The sequence below is a fragment of the Salvelinus sp. IW2-2015 genome, linkage group LG23 (genome assembly GCF_002910315.2).
Source record: "Salvelinus sp. IW2-2015 linkage group LG23, ASM291031v2, whole genome shotgun sequence".
Classification (NCBI taxonomy): domain Eukaryota; kingdom Metazoa; phylum Chordata; class Actinopteri; order Salmoniformes; family Salmonidae; genus Salvelinus; species Salvelinus sp. IW2-2015.
Window position 1 is genome coordinate 9406457 of NC_036863.1, and position 22894 is coordinate 9429350.

The 22894-nt window shown below is 44.2% G+C and overlaps 1 protein-coding gene across 4 annotated transcripts; it reads left to right on the plus strand.

Moving 5' to 3' along the window:
• Window positions 1–267: 267 nt before the first annotated feature.
• On the plus strand, window positions 268–22338 carry dtx2 (deltex 2, E3 ubiquitin ligase). 4 transcript variants are annotated; one of them, XM_023968001.2, is made up of 10 exons: window positions 268–1250; window positions 1860–2445; window positions 10557–10615; window positions 12279–12338; window positions 12459–12629; window positions 14143–14210; window positions 15428–15589; window positions 16828–16989; window positions 19052–19141; window positions 20333–22338. In XM_023968001.2, the coding sequence occupies exons 1-10, from the start codon at window positions 944–946 to the stop codon at window positions 20597–20599; spliced, it is 1932 nt and encodes a 643-aa protein (XP_023823769.1). In that variant the 5' UTR covers window positions 268–943; the 3' UTR covers window positions 20600–22338. The 4 variants fall into 4 exon arrangements, with proteins under 4 accessions (XP_023823769.1, XP_070290450.1, XP_023823770.1 ...); XM_070434349.1 differs by lacking the exon at window positions 12459–12629 and having other exon boundaries at window positions 269–1250; XM_023968002.2 differs by lacking the exon at window positions 12279–12338 and having other exon boundaries at window positions 270–1250.
• The last annotated feature ends 556 nt before the right edge of the window (window positions 22339–22894 follow it).

Sequence of the window (22894 nt, forward strand, 5' to 3'; positions counted from 1 at the left end):
TTGAAAGGACAACAGAGTTATTAAGACTACTCCAGTGCCGTTAAAAACATAATTTGTTTTATATATATTTCCACACTGAGGTTGAAATAATACTTTGAAATTATGATAATGCACTTTTAGTGTTAAGCGCTGTTTGAAAAGACCACATGAAATGTCTGCCTGTTTTGGTGGGATGGAATTTTGGCCTGTGTAGTGACATCCCAGGCAGTAAATTAGTTAATAGACCAATAAGAAAGAGAGTTCCAAACCTTTCTGCCAATGACAGCAAGTTGTCAGTTTTCCCCTCACCATTCCTAGCGAAATTGTTGCTTGAGAAATTGCTATTTTTGTTTATTTCTGACCATTTTAATTGAAAACAGTCACAGTAAGGTACTTAATTGTTACCCAGAAATGATTTGATATTGAGATAAAAACGGCTGCATTGGAGCTTTAAAAATATAATGATGTGCGCATGTCTTATTTGCCAAGCAACGATTGTTCCGACTGTTTGGTTTATCTGTGGTTTGCGTAGCTAGCCAGTTTGAGTTTGTTGGAATGCAATGATTAGTAAACTAGCATAGCTCAATATATTTCCGCATCTAAAGATTTATTGCTTCGCAAGGTTTGCCAAAATGCTTTTAAACAATTTGCTTGAGTGTTTGCCGCCTGACCTCGAATCAGTCTTCTTGTAAAAATGGGTCATTTTAATAATCCAAGCTAGCTAACTTTAGCTACATCTTGTAAATTGAAGATGTTTTGCTAGCTAGCTAACTTAGTTAGGTTTGATCGCTACAATTTATTGATAGGGTAACTGCAGGATGTCCTGTAGTTTGGCAAAGTGTTAAAACGTGTTTTGTCCATCTGACTTAGCTTCTTAGCCTAGCTTGCTACGTTAGCCGAATTAGCTAGCATCAGCTTTTTCTGTCGTTTACTGAATTTGACGTATCGCTACTAGCTGTAAGATATGGCCACTGCCTCTAGCTCCTGTGTGGGGATAAATGGGTCTAGAAATGGACCCTCTACACCGACATTGGTAGCATCTGGACAATCTCAGCCCATGGTCGTTGTATGGGAATGGCAGGATGATCTTGGCTTCTGGCGACCATATAGCGGCCAGGTGAGCGGCTATATCGAACAATACTTCTCCTCTCCGCGGGGACACAGAGGTGGGGGTCCTGGCTCCACCAGCATCAGCCTAGGACAATCAGATCCCAGCTTGTCGCCTTATCTCATAGACATACCAAGCTTGAACCAGTTCCGCCAAGATACAGGTAAGGGAATTAAGCCACTGACACTGCACTGTGTGTGTGATGTAGCTAGCTAACAGTAGCTAGTTATTACATTTACAAATTAACTGAAGTTTTCGAGCTTTGTTGTGCCCTAGCTAGCGCATCGTTAGTTATTTTACGTTAGCTAGCTGTTGTAGTTAGCCTCCATAAACCAAAGATAATAGCATTGTTTATCTTGCTAACATCTATAGCGAACAGTCTTGTTGTTTTCCAGCGATGTCAATGTTTTCTTTGGGTAACTAGTTGGCTAGCTGGCTAACTCGAAAACGAACGTGACAGACATGATAGTAGGCAGTGATACAGCCAAGTCTCTTGGTTGGAATGTGGGTCGGATTGGACAAATTCAAATGTCCTTTGACACCTGCAGCCTGTGATACAAACTTGTCCAGGAAAAGGGAGAAAAACAGCAGGAAGTCTTCTCAATAGCACAGGATGTGTAGTATAATGCTTAGCTGACATTTATGAAGGCACACCACTAGGTACTAGACTATAATACACAGTTAGACATTCACTGATGTGACGTCTACTGCATCATTTTCTGTGCTAGGCACCTTTACCTCTAAGTATAAATTCACTGTGTTATCTTTCCAGGGAAAACGCGGTCTGTACGCCGTCAATTGTTTGCCCAGTCCTCAGGCTTGGGTAGCGGAGTATATTGGGAGTGGGCAAATGACGAAGGAGGATGGACTCCATACGAGACTCGCACTTCTATTCTACTAGAACACAGCTACCTGGCACGGCAGGCCACGGCGGATATGGCCTCACACGGCTATAACTACATAGTGGACCTCACAGCGCTGGCCCAGGTCAACAAGGCCACGGGCTTTAGGCGGCAGGTCCGACGGCAGGGTAACTTTCCCTACCCACTGGCGTCTGGCGCCTCCGTCATCCACTCGGGCCCTGCCTGCTCCTGCCACCAGTGTCTGAGCCACAGCTGCACTGGCCCCATGCCCAGCCGCTCACGCCACTCCTTCTCCTCTGGGCAGCTGAGCCGGCCCAGCTTCCAGGGCCCCAGCAGGGCGGCTGGAGCTCACCCCACCTCAGTGTACTCGCCCTACCCCAGGAGGCCTCTTTCTGTGGGGGGCATGGCGTGGGGTGGTCCCTGGCCCCCGACACCCTCCGCTAGTCAGTTCCCTGGACCTCCACTGTCTTACCCTACCAGTGCTAATGGCTTAAGGTAGGTTGGCTTTGTTTGAATAGTCATTGTCGTCTAATTTAGCAGCTTATCCATTTATACTACACTCTTGACTAACTATGCGTTGATTTTTTACATGTAATTTTTATTTAACCAGGTAGGCCAGTTGAGAACAAGTTCTCATTTACAACTGCGACCTGGCCAAGATAAAGCAAAGCAGTGCGACTAAACAACAACACAGAGTTACACATGGAATAAACAAACATGCAGTCAATAATACAATAAAAAAGTCTATATACAGTGTGTGCAAATGATGTAAGATAGAGCGGGAAGGCAATAAATAGGCCATAGTGGCGAAATAATTACAATTGAGCAATTAAACACTGGACTGATGTGCAGAAGATGAATGTGCAAGTAGAGATGCGGGTGCAAATGAGTTGGATGGGCTATTTACAGATGGGCTATGTATTGATGCAGAGATCTGTGAGCTGTTCTGACAGCTGGTGCTTAAAGTTAGAGAGGGAGATATGAGTCTCCAGCTTCAGTGATTTTTGCAATTCGTTCCAGTCATTGGCAGCAGAGAACTGGAAGGAAAGGCAGCCAAAGGAAGAATTGGCTTTGGGGATGACCAGTGAAATATACCTGCTGGAGCGCGTGCTACGGGTGGGTGCTGCTGTGGTGACCAGTGAGCTGAGAATAGGCAGGGCTTTACCTAGCAAAGACTTATAGATGACCTGGAGCCAGTGGGTTTGGCGACGAATATGAATCGAGGGCCAGCCAATGATAGCATGCAGGTCGCAGTGGTGGGTAGTATATGGGGCTTTCGTGACAAAACAAATGGCACTGTGATAGACTGAGTCCAATTTGCTGAGTAGGGTATTGGAGGCTATTTTGTAAATGACATCGCCGAAGTCAAGGATCGGTAGGATAGTCTGTTTTACGAGGGTATGTTTGGCAGCATGAGTGAAGGATGCTTTGTTGTGAAATAGGAAGCCAATTCTAGATTTAATTTTGGATTGGAGATGCTTAATGGGAGTCTGGAAGGAGAGTTTACAGTCTAACCAGACACCTAGGTATTTGTAGTTGTCCACATATTCTAAGTCAGAACCGTCCAGAGTAGTGATGCTGGACGGGCGAGCGCGTGCGGGCAGCGATCTGTTGAAGAGCACGAATTAAACATAGCCTACTGTTAGGGGCTCTGACATTGAGGCTGCATTTACACAGGCAGTCCAATTCTGATATTTTGCCCAATTATGGGCAAAAGATCTGATTGGTCAAAAGACCAATTAGTGGCAAAGATCAGAATTTGACTGTTTGTGTAAATGCAGACTTAGACCAAATTGTTGTTTAGAATTTTTTTTAGAACATAAATAAATCTAATGTTGAGCTATTTGACACATTGGTTTGGGGTTACAATATGTCATTGATTGATGTCCTCTAAAGAGGAAGTGGTGATACGCAGAATTGTTTTGCAGTGGATAGGAAACCAGATTTGGGACCCAAATCTCTGCTCGGTCAGTAAGCCAGCTGATGTAAGGGTCACATTACATCAACTGGTGCATCTCACACACTTCCTCCCATTGTTGTGTTACCATGCGGTCCCTGATAGTAGTAGGCCTAAGCTTTGTCACTCCTTGTGACGAACAAAGCACAGGGAAGAAAGTTTGCATACTAGTTTGTTATTCTTGTGACAGTTATATTGCTTTTTTTTTTTTCTTTAAAGAATACCTTCCTGGCACTTTCTGTTGAAAGCTTCGATGCAGCCCTGATGCCACACAGCGCTAAAATACATTTTGTGGAAAAAAGATGGCAGCATGGAGCAATGTTGAACATAAAAATGAACATACTGTAACAAAGCCTTATCAACTTGGCGAAAAAGCACACAGAAAAGCGTCTGACACTGGATGTGCGTAACTTCGGTAGGCCCTCTGCGTGTGTAATGTTTCACTATATTGGATCACTCCAATATATTGGTATCACTCCGCGGCTGAGGGAAACATCCGAGGTGAGGATTTATAGTTTTACTCCCGTGTAAACCTGTGTCACGGCTGGGGTCCGCCACTAATATATATATGTTAGACCCCCATTTCATTTTCTCGGCGGACGTCCGTATGGTTTGAGGTACAAACTTTCTGAAGATCGCTTGGTAAGTCACTAGTAGGTGTAATATTTTGCGTGGAAGTATACTCACTGGCTGTTTGCAGCCTGGAGCAGCTGGCCACATGGCCAGCACTTCTTGAGTGCCACACTCACTGTGCACGGTCGATCTGTATCTTCCGCCCGTGGTTTGTCATGCTTGTGTTTCTTTAGCGTTACACTAGAACTCCTTGTGCATCTATTAATATATTGGTTGCTCTTGCTGCCACAAACAGTTTTTTCCTTACACAGAACAAGCAGGCCGGCAAATTATGTATGTTGTGAATTGCTTTAACATGCCCCGACTCTCTGCTAATTACCCTACAGGGTTTATTTTTCTTGTTCTTCACCTGCATAATGTAAGAATATCGTGGTGGGCTTCCACTACGTTGAGACATTAACTTTGGAGTTCCTTAACGGAGTTACTCCATATGGTGCTGTTTTGTTTTCTGCTTGGATATTAAACCGGCTAGGTAATATTGTAGTTGGCGTAAAACATTTATTAAAATAAATAAAACACATAAATCAAATCCGTTACCTTGGTGAATGTTTTTTATTTTTTTTGTCTGTGTTTTATCCACACGGGTCTTCAGTGTTTTTTGCAGAGGTACTGGTTAATTTATCCCTCACCGGGTTCCTATTCCTCCAAGTGGGTCACGACATAAGCTCTCCCAGGGTGTCGGACCCCTGCTCCGTGGCCTTGTTGGCTTGGCTGAGCTTATGGCTTCCCTTTGTGACAGGATTGATGGTGGCATCCCCCTGGGGATCCACATAACTCTTGTATGCATTGCCTGGGTTTAAGCCACGCGGAGAGGGCGGTGGAGCGCACTACTGGATGCCTATTTTGTGTGGTGTTCTCAGAACGCCTGCGCCTGGTGCGATTGGAGGCCATGCACGAGTGGGTCGACCAGGCTCTGGCTCAGGCTGGGGATGAGCTCCCTCAGGAGTTGTTCCCCAGCTAGCTGTTAGTCCCTCTACTGGGCCCAGTACTCCTCCCAGGAAGCGTGGCCAGAGCCACCACAGGCAGAGCCCATCTGCTGCCAGTCCTGGGCAGCTTGATAGCTTCGATGGTGAAGACAGCAGCTCCCTGTTGGCCAGTGATCTGCTTTTCCTGGGGGACGATGCTGGCACTGTTCACCACTGTGAGCGGGGCTGACAGGCCATCAGAAGCTGGCAGTTGGCCATCATCGCCCTCAGCGGCTCGAGGCTATGAGGGGCCTACTCACTCGGGTAGCCACTGCACTGGACATCAAACTGGTGGACAGTGATGACTCCATCTGTCCCAACTCTGCTGTGTTCCGTGAGGCCTTGCAGGAGAGCTTTGCCTCTGCCCGGGGGTGCTTCCAAAGCAGAGACTGGACCATGGAGTTATGTTCCGGGCGCAGAGTCACTCGGCCTCCGGGAGTACCCGACCATGGACACCATGATAGCTGCCATGGTCCTCCCTGACTGGGAGATTATAGGGCGGAACCCGTGACTGAAGCCGGGACTCCCCTGAGTTGTTGATGCGAACTTGAAAGACACATATGGGTCCATGTGCTCTCTTGGCTTACCTGCAGACTCTGTGGCCCCTGCTGCAAGGGGGGCAAAGAGGAGCTCCTCCGGGAAGTGATGGAGGCGTCTCGCCTGCTTTCCTTGCTCCAGAGGGATGTGGCCCGCTCCAATGGACAGGCCATAGCGCAGGTGGTTACCTCCCGGCACCATCTCTGGCTGGCCCAATCCCCGTCTGCCAGCTGCTCTCCAGAACATATTTGCCACTCTTCCCAGCACCCCTGGGCTGACGTTTGGCCCAGGGGTTAATGACATTCTAGAGCAGACCAATAAGGTTCATAGGGACCGGACCGGGAGACCCTGAGACGGTTCATACCTCCTCAGGCCCGGGTCCAAGGCAGACGGATCGTCGCCAACCACCTGCACTTGAACGACGGTGGGGTCCCCCTCCTGCCCTATCGCTTCATGCTGAGGAACGACAGCGGGGAGGGGCACAGCATGCGGTGGAGAAACAACCTGTCAACCGTCACCGCCATAGGGACGTGCATGGGAGCCCCAGGCGCTCGGGGCGCCAGAGGAGAGGTAGGCCCCGGCAACTCCTGACAGACAATTCCTCTGCCACTTCTCCTGGTGTCACAGGGAAAAGTGGGAGGAGTGTGTGGAGTCCCCATAGGTGTTGTCCACAATGCTCAAGGGGTACCGACTCCAATTCCGGTGCCGGCCCCCATCCTTCAGGGGCTTTCTTGTCACCACAGTGGCCGACCCACTGAAGAACGCACTCCTGGACAAGGGTGCCAGCCGCAGGATCGAGACATCAGAACGGCTAGGTGGGGTTCCACTCCACTTATTTTGTGGTCCCAAAAAGAGAGAGGGTTTCGACCAATTCTGGACCTCCACAACCTCAATGGGTAATTGAAGGTACTGAGGTTTCCACATGCAGTCCCCGGCCTGTGTTTTGCAGTCCGTGTCCAGGAACCAGTGGTTTTTGAAGCTGGACCTGAGGGATGCGTACTTCCATGTTCCTGTTTACCCAGCTCATTGGCAGTATCTCCGATTCGCTTTTGAAGGGACGGCTTACGAATTCATCGTTCTTCCCTTCGGCCAATCTTTGGCACCCCACACTTTCACAAACTGCATGGATGCTGTCCTTGCACCTCTCACGTCCTGAGGGTTGTTGATCCTCAATTACCTGGACGATTGGCTGATTTGTGCCCCCCGACGAGGACCCAGGTCCTGTCAGACAGACATGCTCCTGACTAGAGGTCGACCGATTTTATGATTTTTCAACGCCGATACCAATACAGATTATTAGAGGACCAAAAAAGCCGATACCGATTAATCGGCTGATTTAATAAATAAATGTATAATAATAATGACAATTACAACAATACTGAATGAACACTTATTTTAACTTAATATAATACATCAATAAAATCAAAATAAAACAAAATAAAATTTAGCCTCAAATTAATAATGAAACATGTTCAATTTGGTTTAAATAATGCAAAAATAAAGTGTTGGAGAAGAAAGTAAAAGTGCAATATGTGCCATGTAAAAAAGCTAACGTTTAAGTTCCTTGCTCAGAACATGAGAACATATGAAAGCTGGTGGTTCCTTTTAACATGAGTCTTCAATATTGCCAGGTAAGAAGTTTTAGGTTGTAGTTATTATAGGACTATTTCCCTCTATACCATTTGTATTTCATTAACCTTTGACTATTAGATGTTCTTATGGGCACTTTAGTATTGCCAGTGTAACAGTATAGCTTCCGTCCCTCTCCTCGCTCCTCCCTGGGCTCGAACCAGCAACACAACGACAACAGCAGCATTACCCATGCAGAGCATGGGGAACAACTACTAGAAGGCTCAGAGCAAGTGACGTTTGAAACGCTATTAGCACGCGCTAACTAGCTAGCCATTTCACTTCAGCCTCATCTCGGGAGTTGATAGGCTTGAAGTCATAAACAGCGCAATGCTTGACGCACAACGAAGAGCTGCTGGCAAAACGCATGAAAGTGCTGTTTGAATGAATGTTTACGCGCTTGCTTCTGCCTACCACCGCTCAGTCAGATACTTAGATACTTGTATGCGCAGTCAGATTATATGCAACGCAGGACACGCTAGATAATATCTAGTAATATCATCAACCATGTGTAGTTAACTAGTGATTATGATTGATTGTTTTTTATAAGATAAGTTTAATGCTAGCTAGCAACTTACCTTGGCTTACTGCATTCGCGTAACAGGCAGTCTCCTTGTGGAGTGCAACGAGAGAGAGGCAGGTCGTTATTGCGTTGGACTAGTTAACTGTAAGGTTGCAAGATTGGATCCCCAGAGCTGACAATGTGAAAATCTGTCGTTCTGCCCCTGAACGAGGCAGTTAACCCACCGTTCCTAGGCCGTCCTTGAAAAGAAGAATGTGTTCTTAACTGACTTGCCTAGTTAAATAAAGGTATAAAAAAATATATAAAAAATTTAATCGGCGCCCAAAAATACCGATTTACAATTGTTATGAAAACTTGAAATCGGCCCTATTAATCGGCCATTCCTGCTCCATCTGCGGCCTCTTCAACGGTGGTTCAACTCCCACTGGCTGCACCCGAAGCGCCACCGCCAGCTGCGAGTGACCACGCAGTGCCTCAGGGCATTGTTGAGGTGGCGGTGTCATTCCTTTCTCTCAGGTGGGGTGGAGATGCTGAGATTGTGCCGCCGGTCAGCACAGACGCCTCCCATATCGGCTGGGGGGGGGGTGACCAAGGGCAGGTTGGCTGTCGGCTACCCCCTTGGAGAGGCAGGCACATCTATACTGTACTGTACTGCTGGCCCTGCAGTCTTTCCTTCTACATCTCAAGTGAAGACATGTCTGTTCTCACCAGGACAACACCCACAGTGGTGGCTTACATCAACCATCAGGGTGGACTGAGGTCCCACTGCCTCCATCTTATAGCACGGGAGCTCCTTCTCTGGGCTCAGGAACGTCTAGCGTCTCTACGTGCACGTACCTGGCATCCTGAATGTGGCAGCAGATATGCTCTCGAGTGAGGGCCCGCCACCATGGGACTGGAGCCTACATCCCCAGGTGGCACAGCACCTGGGCTCTACTGAGAGTAGTGCCCCTCGCTGACATCTGTGCTGCGGCCAGCTGGGCTTCATCTTGCACCTTTGCTATGCACCATCAGGTAAATGTGGCACCTCCCTCTGCGGTTGGTTCGGTGGTCCTGGGCGTCGCCTCCCCATCCGGGGACTGTGCCGGGACACCCCTTCCACATTGACGCGCCTCGGTCCCGCGCTAGGTCTTTGCCGCTGGCTGGCCAGGTCCCTCTAGCACCTACTAAATCTGTTACGGTATACCAATATATTGGAGTGATCCAATATAGTGAAACATAATGAAGGTTATGTATGTAACCACGGTTATGTGAGCTATATGGATCACTCCAATCCTCCACGGTGCTAGAGGCGCCTCAAAATATGTAGAGAACGTGTGTCGTGGCAATGGGGTCTATATATAGGGGCAGACCCCAGCCATGACACAGGTGTACACGGGAGTAAATCTGTAAATCCTCACCTCGGATGTACAATACTGTTCAAAAGTTTGGGGTCCTTATAGAAATTCTTGTTTTTGAAAGAAAAGCAAACATTTTCTGTCCATTTTAAAATAACATCAAATTGATCAGAAATACAGGGTAGACATTGTTACTGTTGTAAATGACTATTGTAGCTGGAACCGCAGATTTTTTTTAATGGAATATCTACATAGGTGTATAGAGGCCAATTATCAGCAACCATCACTCCTGTGTTCCAATGGCTTGTGTTAGCTAATCCAAGTTTATAATTGTAAGTAGTACACAGCGTTGAACGAGATCTTCCGTTTCTTGGCATTTTCTCGCATGGAATAGCTTTCATTTCTCAGAACAAGAATAGACAGATGAGTTTCAGAAGAAAGATCTTTGTTTCTAGCCATTTTGAGCCTGGAATTGAACCCAGAAATGCTGATGCTCCAGATACTCAACTAGTCTAAAGAAGGCCAGTTTTATTGCTTCTTTAATCAGAATAACAGTTTTCAGCTGTGCTGACATGATTGCAAAATGGTTTTGTAATGATCAATTAGCCTTTTAAAATGATAAACATGGATTAGCTAACACAACGTGACATTGGAACACAGGAGTAATGGTTGCTTATAATGGGCCTCTGTACTCCTATGTAGATATTCCATTAAAAAATCGTCCGTTTCCACCAACAGTCATTTACAACATTAACAATGTCTACACTGTATCTCTGATCAATTTGATGTTATTTTAATGGTCAAACGTGCTTTGCTTTCAAAAACAAGGACATTTCTAAGTGACCCCAAACTTTTGAACGGTAGTGTATACATTTTAAGTAGCTCTCATGTAAGAAAAGGTTGGAGACCCCTGATCTAGAGTGTTTTCAAACTGAGAGAACCGACCACATCAGTTTCTCACTTGATTGCAGAAGCAATGGTGTACGGATTCATTAATGTCGGTTTTCCTGTTTCCTCTGCTGCAGTGTCCCCGCCATCCCTCTGCAACGGAATGGATCCACCAGTGTGAGCTCAGCCCTTGCAGGTAAAGCAGTCCCAAGCAATTGATCCAAACGTCCACCATGGTGGTACTACCTGTATTATTTTCAGTTACCATCAATGTGAACTCTAGTGGTTTGGATCAAGCATTGTTTTTCTTGGTGGTGATGGCAGAACTGTCTGCTCCATGAATTTACACCTTGGTTTGAAAGTAACAGTAAAGAGTATTGCGTTTCTACACTGACAATTTATCTTCTGGGTGTCAGTCTGTTCGGCAGCAAAACTTGACAAAAATAGAACAATTCTAAAATCAATATTAGTAAGTAATATTAGTAACAAGCATACATTGTTTCAGCCAAATGTGTGGCCTATGGCAAGCTAAAGTCTTAACAAAGACAGCTGATACACCAGAAATGGTCTACACATTCGACTGCACTGTTCAGCAACCGTGGTTTAGTAAGCTTATCTCATAGACCTGACAGATTTTAGAGGCACACCTTTTGTTTATCAGTCATTAAAGCAGCGATACAGAACTTTTTTTGTGATTTCATGGCAGTGACCATAGCTCCTGTCGGTGGTGAGAAAGTAATTTGTGTCTCTGGACAGCTGGCCTATCGCTGTACATCATCTCCACAGACCAGGCCCTGTTTTACTCTGGTCGTTTGCCCAGCCCACGATGGCATTTGTTTTCCAATGTAGTCTCAGGGTTTTGGGGGCTTAGTGAAAAGGGCTTACTTTATTTTTATTTTGTATTTTACCCCCTTCTCCCCAATTTTGATATTGTCTACGGGCTTGGGAGGTGAAGTTTGAGTCATGCCAAACTGCTTCTTAACACGTGCTCGCCTAACCCGGAAGCCAGCCGCAGCAATGTGTCGGAGGAAACACAGTTCACCTGACGACCTAGGTCAGCCTGCAGGCGCCCGGCCCGCCACGAGTCGCTATGGCGCGATGAGCCATGTAAAGCCCCCCCCCCCCAGCCAAACCCTCCGCTAACCCGGACGACGCTGGGACAATTGTGCGCCGCCCTATGGGACTCCTGATCACTGCCGGTTGTGATACTGCCCGGGATCGAACCCGGGTCTGTAGTGACACCTCAAGCACTGTGATGCAGTGCCTTAGACCCCTGCGCCACTCAGGAGGCCCAGATCACTATTTTCATTTGTAGCCTAGTTTATTTTCGTTTCATCCAAACTGTTTTTTTTATTTGTTTGCTGGTTATTTAGGAATGTTCAGAATCTCTTAGCTAGCAGTTTAGCTTTTTACACTAAAACCTTTTTTGAGAGGACTATGCCGTTGAGCCAGCAGATAGGCTAGCAATGGATACTGACAGCATTTCAGCTTCTTTTGTTAGTGACTGTTCAAAGGGTTGTGATGAACCATGATCTGTGACGAACACATTTGTGCTGAAATGTTTTGTGGAGGGCTAATGTGAAGTTAATTTGACAGTTTCTGAAGATTTTCCTTTGGCCTTTTTTATTTTGATCTTTTTACATTTCATGAAATGACTAAAATATATATATTTTTAAAATTACACAATACCATGTAGTATTGAGGCAGAACCGAACAATAGCGCTTTTTATAAGGAAATCGAACTGCAATAAATGCACTTTATCATATCATCCCACATTTTTATTAGTCCAACACATTTTCTTTACTGTACAAACCCTAAATCCTGATGACTTTTTATTCCTGAATCCGACGTTATCTAGCCATACCAAGCAGGATGGGGCTAGAAGCGCCTACCAAATATAATGCCCTCTTGTCCATGAGTAAGTCCCCCCCTTTTTAGTCACTCACTGCTTTATCCACCATGTCTCATCTGTTTGGTTTCTCCTCCCCCTGACTGACCCCACCCCCTCTGCATGTCTCCCCGGGGCCTCTCACTCCAGGCATGGCCTCCATTTTGATGTCAGCAGTGGGACTCGGTGTGTGCTTCACGAGTGCCCCCCTCCCGCACCCCTCCTCCGCTCCTCCTCCCCCCAGCAGCACCAGCAGGTCCGCAGGCTCCAAAACTCACAGCAGCAGCTCGGTTAGGAGGGCAAAGAGGCAGCACAGGACAGGTAGCTACGCCACCTTCCCCCACCAACTCCCTATTGGCTTGCATCCAGCTCTGTGCTTCGTCACATCCAATGCTTTCCATTGTTGTCATCCCAAATCCATAAGTTGGAATACTTGGCTTGTTATGTATGTTGATATTTTGTATGTGCCATGTGGTTAAAAACAAATGCCTGCCTTGTGAAACCTTGGAGACATCCGAGCCAGTAATTCCTATTCTCACTCAGTTAGGATCTCACTATTCAATACACAATTCTTAGAATCAATGGGAGTGGTGGGGGGAAACTGAATTCTACTTGGTTTGACTTAAAGGTGATTTGCCTAAAAACATGGACATTGCACTGTGTCCCTATCACTCCCATTGACTTTCAGCTAACGGTGGCTAAAATTGGTCCTGAACCATCGATTTACATTTTCTCCTGGCTCACACTACTTTCAGGTTAAGGAACAATCTATCAATAAATTGTAAAAATATCAAACTTATCCTTTTAAAATCAAATATTGTGTTCTTAACCTGAATGGCATCAAAGGCAGTGTTTAGATTTTCTGCAGGCTTGTATAGCTTCCTTTTATTTTTCCTTTTACGTATGCTCTCTATCGCATTCCAATGCTCACTTTCTCTGTAAGAATCATTTGCCAATCTGTGACTCAATCATTTCTATCCTATCCACAAATCAGTGTTGTGATGTTGCTTGGCAGTCGACAGTGTTCATTAGCTAACAAACAGGGGTGTGAACTAGGCCCTAATCTTGCTATTTGGTTACAAAGGTTGCAGCTCACAACAGAACCCCTAAACTCAACGCTGAGTTGCTGACACCCTGTAGCTGTTCCAGAACAGACTGATACTCACAAATCATCTAACAATGAAGCTTCATCCCAAATGGCACCCTATTCCCCATAGTGCACACATTTTGAACAGAGCCCTATGTTGTGAATAGGGTGGCATTTGGGACACATCAGCCCCTAACGAAGGAAGAGGGTGCTTTTGGTACATTGGTGGATAAGTGTCAATCTCTAACCCTTTTCTCTCCCGTTCATCCACAACTGTCATGCATTAATACTGTGTGCCTCAATCTGTCGACTCATGTTACATCTTCGAGCAGTGCTTTTGTATGGTACAGATTTGCCAACGAAGCCGGCCTAAAGTTTGAGCTGCAGTGAAGATGTGTAGGCTACATCTGCAGGATGAGTCGGTTATTTCTGCAGTAATATAAAATACAACAAAGTGAAATTGTCAGTTAAAATGTTTTAGGATTAACTATATGCTATAAAATCGCAATTTTTGGGGGGGTGAACATAATGTGTTCAATAGCAAACTGCAAAACAACTAAGCTACCACTAGTTTCCACTGAAATGGTTTTAAAAAAGCAATACTAAAGACCACATTTTCTATTTAATTTCTTATTATAATCCCTCCTGTGTTGTATGTCCTGTCTGTAAATTGAGGGCCTGAGTGTGGTTTTTGTCTGTCGTCTGGTGGGTGTCTCCAACTCTGTTCATTGTCCGCTGTTCCCTCAGCCCCAGCACAGAAACCAGAGGATGTCATTCACCGCTACATGGAGGAAGTGGCCTCTGCTCAAGACGAGGTACGCATTTCAATGTCAAAGACCCCCTCCTCCCTCGCCTCTTTCTATTGGTGTGGGGTGAAGTTGCCCCTAGATGCTTATCTTTGGTCATTTTAGCATTTTCCCCACTAATGGTTAAGGTTAGGTTTCCACTAGATCTGTACCTAGGAAAACTTCTCCCCGCCCTCTTTACTCAACACTCACGGAAGAAGGGCTCTTGCAGGAGAATCAGTCATGTTTCCTCGTTCTGGTACACTGAATCACGGTAGGCATGAAATAAACTATATGCAAACAAAAGCAGGTATAGTTCATCTCAGATGTTTTGAAACCATTTTGTGAAGATGATTCATTCGTATGACACAGGTGATTTTTTAAATGTATTATTTTTTAAATTATTTATTTTTTATACTAAACATTTATTTTTCAGAGAAAGTGCAATATGCAAGTTGGAAGAAATATGATTGCTCTAAAATGAACACAGGTTATTTCTAAAGTAGTTTGAACAAGACAACTGCAGTTTTGCATAGAAATAAACAATACTCCATCCATAACACCAAGTCATCCCAACCTCAATTTATAGACTCATGATATAATATCATATACAGATCCTGTCATTCTTGTTATCATGTAATTACATGTACAGCATAACCTGGGGTGACAGTAGGTATGGTCTGGTACAGATTCTCGGCAAATGAAATAGTGGAAAATGAACTAAGATGCTATTACACCCTCATGTATTACTACCATGTGAAAAATGTGCTTATGGACTCAATGCGGTGTGGCTTGTCGAGAACACCGAATTTTTTGCTAAGGCAGCAATGACTGACTGAGGCGAGCAGGGACAGCAGTGGAGGCATCAATCAATTAAGGCTACAAGTGAAGGCCTAATGACAATCGCTGAATGTAATTAGGCCTACACTTTTTGATGTTTTATAACAATGTCTCTTTCCATTTATCAAATGGCGGTTGCACAGTGCAATGTTTGGATGCTTGAGTTATTTGAGTGGATGAACGTGCACAGGTAGCCTACAGGAGTCTTTTGAAGTGATTTGTTTGACAAACTGATGACAACATGACTGGTTGTTTATGCCACATTTAAATCTAACTCTTAAATGGCAAATCTTTTACTTTTAAGACCATAAATGTAATGCCCGTGCAAGTGTGCGTACAGACCTCCGTGTAACGGGAAGAAATTAAATCTACTTTCACACCTTAATATAATGTCTCTGTGGTTTTAGGACTGCATCATCTGTATGGACCGGCTCTCGTGTCCGTCGGATTACGCCGTGGCGTCCGAGGGAGCACAATCCATCCCACCCGGCGCTGTGGGAAAGTTCACCAAGTGTGGACACACCTTGCACATGCTCTGCATGCTTGCCATGTACAACAATGGAACCAAGGTGGGCGCCACAGAGATCCTAATAATGACTTTCAATTGTAATTCAATGGCTTGCTTGGATGACATGAGCCCACATATTGTCCTAAATAGACATTAAGTAAAATATGACTTAAGGAACGATAAAGGCATGTACTTGCTTTTTATTTATTTTACCAGGTAAGTTGACTGAACACATTCTCATTTATAGCAACGACTATTTTAAATTTTAAACAGACTGAATAGTTACAGTAATGAAGCATTATAACTGCAGGCTAAAAGTTAAGTGTTACCCACAACATATCATAAACACTATTACATATGGTGAACTCAGGCTAACATTTTAGTTTATGGTGATATTCTTATACACTCATTGGCCAGTTGGAATGTTCAAGAAGATGGTGAACTCCTACAGACAGTGAGTCACGTGGCTGTGGCTTGCTACATAAAGCAGACAGGCATCGAAGCATTCAGTTACTGTTTGGTTGAATGTTAGAATGGGCAAAACAAGTGACCTAAGCGACTTTGAGCATGGAATGATCGTTGGTGTCAGGTGTGCTGGTTCCAGTATCTCAGAAACGGCCGGCCTCCTGGGATTTTCACGCACGACGGTGTCTAGGGTTTACCAAGAATGGTGAGACAAACATCCCGTCAGCGGAAGTCCTGTGGGTGAAAACAGCTCGTTGAGGTGAGGGGTTGAAGGAGAATGGCAAGAATCATGCGAACTAACAGGCAGTCCACAAACAGGCAACTAAGTAGTGTGCAGAACGGCATCTCGGAACGCACAACTCGTTGGGCCTTGTCACGGATGGGCTATTACAGTAAACGACCACACCGGGTTGCACTCCTACCAGCTAAAAACAAGAAGCGGCTCCAGTGGACATGTGATCACCAACACTGGACTACTGAGCAGTGGAAAAACATTGCCTGTACCGATGAATCCCGGTTCCTGTTCCGTCATGCTGATGGCAGTCAGGATTTGGCGTAAGCAACAAGAGTTCATGGGCCCCATCCTGCCTAGTGTCAACGGTACAGGCTGGTGGTGTAATGCTATGAGCCATGTTTTCCTGGCACATGTTAGGGCCCTTGATACAAATTGTGAAACGTTTGAACGCCATATCTAGTAGTCCATGCCCCGATGAATTCAGGCTGTTCTGGAGGAAATGGTACTAGATTGGTGTACCTTATCATTTGAGTGTAAGCAGTCACTAACATGGGTTATTTTTAAAGAAAATCTGCGTTTCTGACTCTATCCCCTTCCAGGATGGCAGCCTCCAGTGCCCGTCATGCAAGACAATCTATGGGGAGAAGACGGGGACCCAGCCCAAGGGCAAGATGGAGATCTATAGTATCGCACAGTCCCTCCCCGGCCACCCAGACTGTGGAACTATCCAGATAATTTACAGCATCCCCCCTGGGATACAGGTAGACACACACACACACACACACCACTCACTCATTAACACACTGAGTCTGGGGTGAGCATATCTTACTCCGGGCAAGTGTGCATGCAGGCTTTTGCTCCATCGATGCAGTAACAAAAACGAGGCTTGCCACTATCCTAAGATTCTTTCTGACTGAAATCATACCATTCAGATGGGCCAAGAGATACAGATGCGGGATTGGACATGCGCCTTCCCCTCATGTCAGTATTCTCATCCATCTTCCCCGTCACCAAGCCTACTGGTTAAGATCATTGGGCCAGTAACCGAAAGGCCGCTGGTTGGAATACCCCAGCAGACTAGGTGAAAAATGTCGCTGTGCCCTTGAGCAAGGCACTTAACCCTAATTGCTCCTGTAAGCAATGTTCTCTCAATTTTTTTCCGGCACTGAGCAAATTTCAGGTCTGCTGACCGCAAACTTGAACTTTGAAAATTCTGTGCAACTTCCAGCGCGTGTTTACTGTGAACACTGAGGCTGCACCCACTTTAAGTTAGTTTTAACAGTGGCCAAGTAGGCTTTTAGATCATAATGTAGGCCTGCCAGAGTGGCCTACCATCAAAAACAATGGAGAAAATGCACCCTGTAACATGTTAACATGTAAATAGCTGCTCTATCCTTGAGGCTATAGTAGCAGCCAATGTGTGGTGTTCAATGTAGTCCTATATTCCATAGGACTTTAGAAAAAAAATATGCCGGGATTGACATTAACCTGTTTATCCACTTGTCTTTCAGACAAGGAGGTGACTGAAAATGTTATGGTGTTTGACGCAAGAAAACACTTTATAAAATTTTTATTTATTTATTTCACCTTTATTTAACCAGGTAGGCAAATTGAGAACACGTTCTCATTTACAATTGCGACCTGGCCAAGATAAAGCAAAGCAGTTCGACACATACAAAAACACATAGTTACACATGGAGTAAAACAAACATACAGTCAATAATACAGTGAAAAATAAGTCTATATACAATGTGAGCAAGTGAGGTGAGATAAGGGAGGTGAAGGCAAACAAAATATATAAATAAATAAAAATATAAAAAGGCCATGGTGGCGAAGTAAATACAATATAGCAAGTAAAAAAAAAAAAAAAAATTAACACTGGAATGGTTGGTTTGCAGTGGAAGAAAGTGTAAAGTAGAGATAGAAATAATGGGGTGCAAAGGAGCAAAATAAATACAGTAGGTAAAGAGGTAGTTGTTTGGGCTAAATTATAGATGGGCTATGTACAGGTGCAGTAATCTATGAGCTGCTCTGACAGCTGGTGCTTAAAGCTAGTGAGGGAGATAAGTGTTAAGTGTTATAAAATAAAATGCATTATTATTCCCATACCACTTATTACAGCGAATGAGACATATTATGCTACCCCCTGCCTATTGGCTACTTAGCTTATTCAAGCCGGTCTCAAAATACAACACTACCCCTTTATGACAAAAAAGCTCTTTACCGGACTCCCTTTTCCAATATGTCCAGAAATGTACATGCTTTGTACTCTTGTTGGAAGCAATCACTCCCCTATTGCTGACTACAAATTTAGCTATAACTGGGCTAAAAACTAACTAGCAAAGGATATGAACAAAATGTGCATACGTGGCTACATGCAGCTCTTGCTTTGATCTCAAAACAAGTGCATATACCCACGACCACAGCTGTTTAAACAGTCCAGTTCAAAGTAAATGGCACAGATCCATATATGCCAATGGTCTTTCTGCATATAGGCCTACTGCAGATCTTATTGGTTATGCCGCACTGGTTGTAGAGTATGAGCTGAGTTGTGGGCAATAGAATCCTACTCCAATGCGTTCTGCCTACAACAGAATCTCTTGTGTAGTTCGTTTTGTTTCGGTATGTTGCATTTAAAGTGGCTATTGCGTTGATTCGATCACAATTGCCACGGTAAAGGGAAACGTTGATGTTAACAGGGAAAACTAGAACATCACTCAATGTTCTAATCTCGTGCTTCTCTCTGTTCTCCCCGGGGCTACTGCATGCACATTGACTGTAAATCGCTCTGGATAAATGACTCAATTTTATTTCTCTCTCCAGGGTCCAGAGCACCCTAACCCGGGGCAGCCATACACCTGTAGAGGCTTCCCTCGCTTCTGCTTCCTCCCAGACAATGACAAGGGCAGAAAGGTAAGCAGCTAACACAGCCTCTATAGCAGAATGGACAGACTCTCTGCAAACAGAATCAAATACAAAAATAAGTGTTTCTTAAGACCACGTAGTTCCTCTGTGTTTCAGGCCACTTTCTTTCATTTGGTCTCTAATGAACATAGCCCCTGACTGTGCTCTGCTTACGCAATCCTTGTATGTGATAAAAAAATAGTCTGGGAAGTCTGATTATGCAGTTTCAGTAAAAATGCTGAGTGAGAGATTTAATAATGACATGTCTTCCTTGATGTAGTGTGCCAATTCCTCATTACCATATTCATTTGATTTGCTACTCATTGCAACCAAATCTGCTACTCCAAATTGTTCTGTTGACTAATTTATTGAATGCTTATTTACTGTACAGTGAGGTAAATGTTATGCTGGGTATATTGATAATGCATCCCAATATATTTTCAAAGTAAATCAACTTCTATATCTGATCTCTCACTGTCAATGTGAAATCAAATGCACATACCTCTACCGTAACATATAGAAAATACAGACTAACTTAAAGGAAAGTTCTTTATTTTATAACTGAATGTCTTAGTAATATGTTGAAAATTTTTGGGGGGTATAATATATCCTCACTTTGTATAAATTCCTCTGTCTGTATTCTGTTGTCTATTGCTAGCAGCACCATTTCACTAAGTCATATTCTAGGGATGTGTAAAATGTACATAGGCCTAATCACCTTCATTTGCTAACTCGCACTTTTGCCAAATAGCTTCAGACGGTTGTGTGACCTTGGCAAAGTTAGTTCGCTGTTGGATATCTATGGAGATCGTCAAATTACAATATTTTCTAGTTGTACATCTTTTAGTTCTCATTAAATTTGTAAAAATGTACAATCAATAGGGGTACTTTTGACATTTATTTTTAATTATCTATTCTTAATCTAAACACTACTCATATTTCAGAGCAAGTGTTAAGGTTTCAAATGACACCAAGACTGGCTTTGTAGCATCTATGTAATTGTAGTGTCTTAAATAAGGCCAGGGTGATGCCAAAATGTCCCAGTTCAATCAATTTCTCAATCGTTTTGCATACAGACTTCAAAGGTATGCCAAACATCCTTTCCCCAACGGACTTTTCCATGGATTTGATCTCAGGGAGATCCAAAACATCAAATGTGTGGCGCATGTCATCTCTAATTTCATTTTTATTTCATGTCAGGTGCTTGAGCTGCTGAAGGTAGCGTGGACGCGGCGCCTCATCTTCACAGTGGGCACGTCTAGCACCACGGGCGAGCCCGACACGGTGGTGTGGAATGAGATCCACCACAAGACTGAGATGATGTCCAACGTGTCAGGCCACGGCTACCCGGACCCCAACTATCTGGAAAATGTGCTGTCCGAGCTGTCCTCTCAGGGGGTGACCGACCACTGCCTGGTCAAACAGGAGGGCCCCAGCCAGGGAGGAGCGTCAAACTCTGGACTGTGAAACTGACCCTGAATCAGTTTCGTCGTAATGTCACTACTTCAACATAGAGAACATATTCACATTCCCACTTGGATGTTTTTTGTTGTTGATCTTATTAAATATTAAATGCGAAGCAGATGGTATGTCAAAGTGCAGTGTGCAGAATACTGCACATACTGATAATGTGGGGTTTGTCGTGGACTTTATTTGCTGTAGTAGCGCTCCACCAGCTCTTGGTTTAGTCACCTGTTCCCTATAAAGTAAACCACTTTTGACCAGGGCCCATAGGGTTCTGGTCAAAAGTACTGCACTACATAGGAAATAGGGTGCCATTTTAGACACAACCCTTCTCTTGAAAAAAGTATTGTGCTTTTTTTTTTGGAGCAGCCTGATGTTTCGCACCTCTTTTGGCATGCTCCATGAAAGGTGGCAGCTCTTGCGTGGGAACACCGACGTCGGTAGCACTTTAGTTTTGACAGTGCATTTAATTAACACTTATAGTAATTACCAGGTTAATATCTGTGATTGTTTTTCAAATTGGTAAATTATGCAAATACTTTAGTGATATTTCTGTTGAAAAGCAATGTAGGCCTACTTAGGCAAATCACTGTATACACAGACACATTAAATACTATACAAAATGGTAGCAAAGTGAGTACCTGCTTGATTGTGTTATAATGGGAGGGGGGAGAGAACTCTTTAATTGGTAATTTTCATATTTGTCAGTAATGAAAGCACTGTAAAGGAACAGATGTGTCTGTAAATGCCAGTTCATTAAGAAGCATAACCTGGAAGAGAAACTTCTCACTTTGCCTTTGTTTCAGCATAATATAAATATTTAAATGCATTATTTAACCATTTGTAATATTTTTTGTTTCACCTAATTTCATGGGAAACACGTGGATTTGTAATGCGGTCACGCTTAATGCAGACTAAGCTGGGCCTGTATTCACAAAGGAGCAGTGCTGATATCGATCAGGTCCTCCCTGGCCTATGTAATCTTAATCATTATCTAAGGCAAAACTGATCCTAGATCACCCCTCCTACTCTGAGATGCTTTATGAATATGGCCCCTGATGCTTTGCTACACCCACTTAGAGCTACAGAGAAGTATGGAGACCTCCTTGATACCATGAAAGTGGCTCATCTTTGAGCCAGGTACATTTTTAAATGGCAACGAATCCTTTAGAACTAACCAGCTCCGGGGCAGGCTGTGTTCACATTGCCCTAAAAAAGTGAACTGGGCTGTGGAATTCAAGCGAACAGAACTTTGACCAGCTCTTGATGGTCTGTTTGATTCTCTTCATCTGAGATCCTTTTGGAGTGTTCACAATGCACAAATTAAGCAAACTGCACGAGTTCACAAAAATTGCCTGGAAGGGGGCGACCAAGTGTGAAAACACCCGTAGAAAATCTGGAGTAGATCTCACTTAGAAAGAGGAGGAAGGGAAGTGCTACTAAGATCTCACTTCAATTGTAGTATAGGCCTACCCCCTCAGCTTTGCACTAGAAGATTAAAAACAGAAAAATGAATTTACCGCAGGTCAATTCACTTTCTCTGACAGTCTGGTCAAAATAGCATAGCCATCGAGAGCAATCTGGATTTTTCTTTTTCGGCATGCTTAGGGTATATTAACCTGGATCATCCAATTCCACCGCACTGCTGTCCAACATCCAGTTAGGTGACATTTTACTCAGTATTCAGGTGTATGCAAGCATTTTGAAAATGTTCTCCGCAATAAAAAAAACTGATAAATGAATCCCATGTTACTCGTTTGTAGTGTTGATTAGAATAATTTAATTATCTTTGGTTCTTATTCTTTAGCAATAGATTGAAAATAATGTATTTTACTTTTTGAGGTTTTAGTAAAGGAGTTCGTGCCAAGGCTACATTCTAAATCCTATCCCTAGAGTCCAGCAGCAACCTTCTGGGTTAGGTTCTAAGTGATGATTGCGCATAGGTGTGAGTGATAGGCAAGCAATCAGTGAGAGATGTGGACTCGTTGCCTCTGCCTGGGGTGGCTGTCTTATGTTTGTTTGAATACTTTTCTTTTGGGCATGCTTTTGCATTTTACGTTTTGTATTCAGTTCATCAACTGAACTTCAATGAACTGCTTCATCTGGCCCGACTCAAGATTCAGGATAGAGGACACCCTGGACCCTGCTAAAGCCAAGCTGTCTTCCTAGACACTAGTTCGGGTGCGCAGATGCTGTCTCTCCTGGACACCATCGGCGTGTCAACAACAGAGTCGCTAATAGTGATACTAGGCACTTGCATCCAACATCTGGTCCGCTTACTCTTTTCATGTTAAATTC